Raw genomic sequence first — 2,340 nt, forward strand, 5'->3', positions numbered from 1 at the left:
TCAAAGATTTGACCCTAATGGAGATTGAGAATATACTTAACAAATACAACAAAAGTCTGAAAGATTTTCCACCAATGCCAATGCCAGATACAAACCAATGTAACAATTTATTGTATCCCAATGGCATGAATAGGTTAATTTGCGATGAACTCAGATATGATCGGCAAAAACTAGCTGCAGAGCATGTAACCTACTTAGGACTATTAACTGATGAACAAAAGAAGTATATAACAAAGTCATCACTGCAGTTCAAACCGGCAAAGGTGGAGTATTTTTCCTTTATGGGTACGGTGGGACAGGAAAAACATTTGTTTGGAAGACACTAGCTTCTGCATTGAGGTCTAGATCACATATTGTTCTAACAGTTGCATCTAGCGGGATAGCATCACTTTTGTTGCCTGGAGCAGGACAGCTCACTCACGTTTCGCAATACCGCTTAACATAGATGAATTCTCAACATGCAATATTAAGCAAGGAGTGCACTAGCTGAGCTTTTGATTAAGACAAAGTTGATAATTTGGGATGAGGCACTATGTAAATAGATTCGTATTGAAGCTCTTGATAGGACCATGCGTGACATATTAAGGTTCAATAACAAAGATAGCTTGGAGCAGCCATTTGAGGCAAGACAATTGTTTTGGGGAGATTTTCGCCAAATACTTCCAGTCATCCCGAAAGGGTCTAGGCAAGAAATAGTCAATGCCACTATCAACTCATCATACTTGTGGATGACTGCAAGCTTTTGACACTTTCAAAGAACATGCGCTTAAAATCAAGTGATTTAAATTCAAGGTCATCTGAGTTGAAAGAATTTGCTGATTGGATACTCAGTATTGGTGATGGCAGCCAAGGGTCACGATCGAATACAGGTGAAAAGGTTGTCATTCCCGATGACATATTGGTTTCCGATTGGGTAGACCCAATTGAAGCAATATGTAGAGTAACTTATCCTGAAAGCTTTTCAGGAAGAAATATTGACCAACAGATTGAAGATCGAGCTATCCTTGCACCAACACTACAGTTAGTTGATGAGATCAACAACTACATGATGAGTTTAAATCCGGCTGAAGCGCAAACATATTTGAGCTCTGATAAGGCATGTCCCACAGAGCCTAATAACGATTTATTGGCTTCAATACACACTCCTGAACTCCTAAACACAATCAAGTGCTCAGGTGTCCCTAACCATGAGTTAACACTAAAAGTTGGAACACCAATTATGCTGTTAAGAAACATTGACCACTCGCAGGATTGTGCAATGGAACACGATTGGTTGTTACTAAACTTGGAAAACACATAATTGAAGCACGAACGTGTGCGGGCAAGAATAAGGGGCAGAAAGTGTTTATACCAAGGATGACACTAAGTCCTTCTGACCATCGAATACCATTCAAATTCCACGGAGACAATTTCCTATTATGGTTTCATACGCGATGACTATAAACAAGAGCCAAGGTCAGTCATTATCAAAGGTTGGGTTAATATTGAAGAAACCCGTATTCACACATGGCCAGCTCTATGTTGCTATCTCCAGGGTGACAAATAAGGAAGGACTCAAGATTTTGTTGTGTCATGATGATGATCAAAAGAAAGAAACAGAGAATGTCGTTTTCAAAGAAGTATTCAGAAACATATGTTGAACATTACAAGTATTCCAGGAAAAGATCCAGCAGTCATTGGTTACACAAACGAGGTACTTGCTCCTACCAACTAAGTTGTTGTTTCATGTTACAATTTTCTTAAAAAGCCATTTTAGGTGTAGAGAACTAAACCAGTATACAATCAGTGCCTTTGGCAGGATTTAACCAAAGTAAAACTATTCTGAAAATATGTTTTGCATTATAGGAACTATATTACCTTTATTGTCCAGCTAGAAGGTTTATTGGGGTGATATGCAATCTGATGTCCTCATTATAGCCCCACCCTAAGTCAAACAAATGAGTAGTGTTACAAATAATGCCCATCGAGACCTGTATAACTCTCAGTTAGCTACCGACACCAATTTCAGTATAACAAACTAATGACAGTTGGATCTGTGCAATCTAATTTATATACCTCTATAGAACAAATTTAATTTCATTGTACCATCCCTTTGATTAGGAAAATAATTAGACTTGATGTCCAAATACATACCACGGAAATCCTTGAATATTTAGGAAATAGCTTCCAATTAAATAGCTTGATCCACCTTCCCATAGTTATCATTTGTAGTGTATTATAAGATTTGTGGCAGTGTACCCAATTGGATCAAAATATCATAATTAGGGAGCACCCAAAATACATGTTATATTCAGTAAAATAGAAGACATGATTATTCAACAAATACTAAGCTAAAGTTAT

The 2,340-nt window shown here is 37.5% G+C and overlaps 1 protein-coding gene across 1 annotated transcript; it reads left to right on the forward strand.

The window, feature by feature from the left end:
* Positions 1-760: 760 nt before the first annotated feature.
* LOC140175651 (uncharacterized) lies at positions 761-1,300 on the forward strand. The gene has a single exon (XM_072204178.1). It carries the CDS (start codon positions 761-763, stop codon positions 1,298-1,300), a length of 540 nt encoding a protein of 179 aa, XP_072060279.1.
* The last annotated feature ends 1,040 nt before the right edge of the window (positions 1,301-2,340 follow it).

The sequence above is a fragment of the Arachis hypogaea genome, chromosome 10 (assembly GCF_003086295.3).
Source record: "Arachis hypogaea cultivar Tifrunner chromosome 10, arahy.Tifrunner.gnm2.J5K5, whole genome shotgun sequence".
Taxonomy (NCBI): Eukaryota; Viridiplantae; Streptophyta; class Magnoliopsida; order Fabales; family Fabaceae; genus Arachis; species Arachis hypogaea.

Bases quoted from the DNA above. Each gene is read 5' to 3' on its own strand.
- LOC140175651 (XM_072204178.1), top strand. From the start codon at position 761: ATGCGCTTAAAATCAAGTGATTTAAATTCAAGGTCATCTGAGTTGAAA.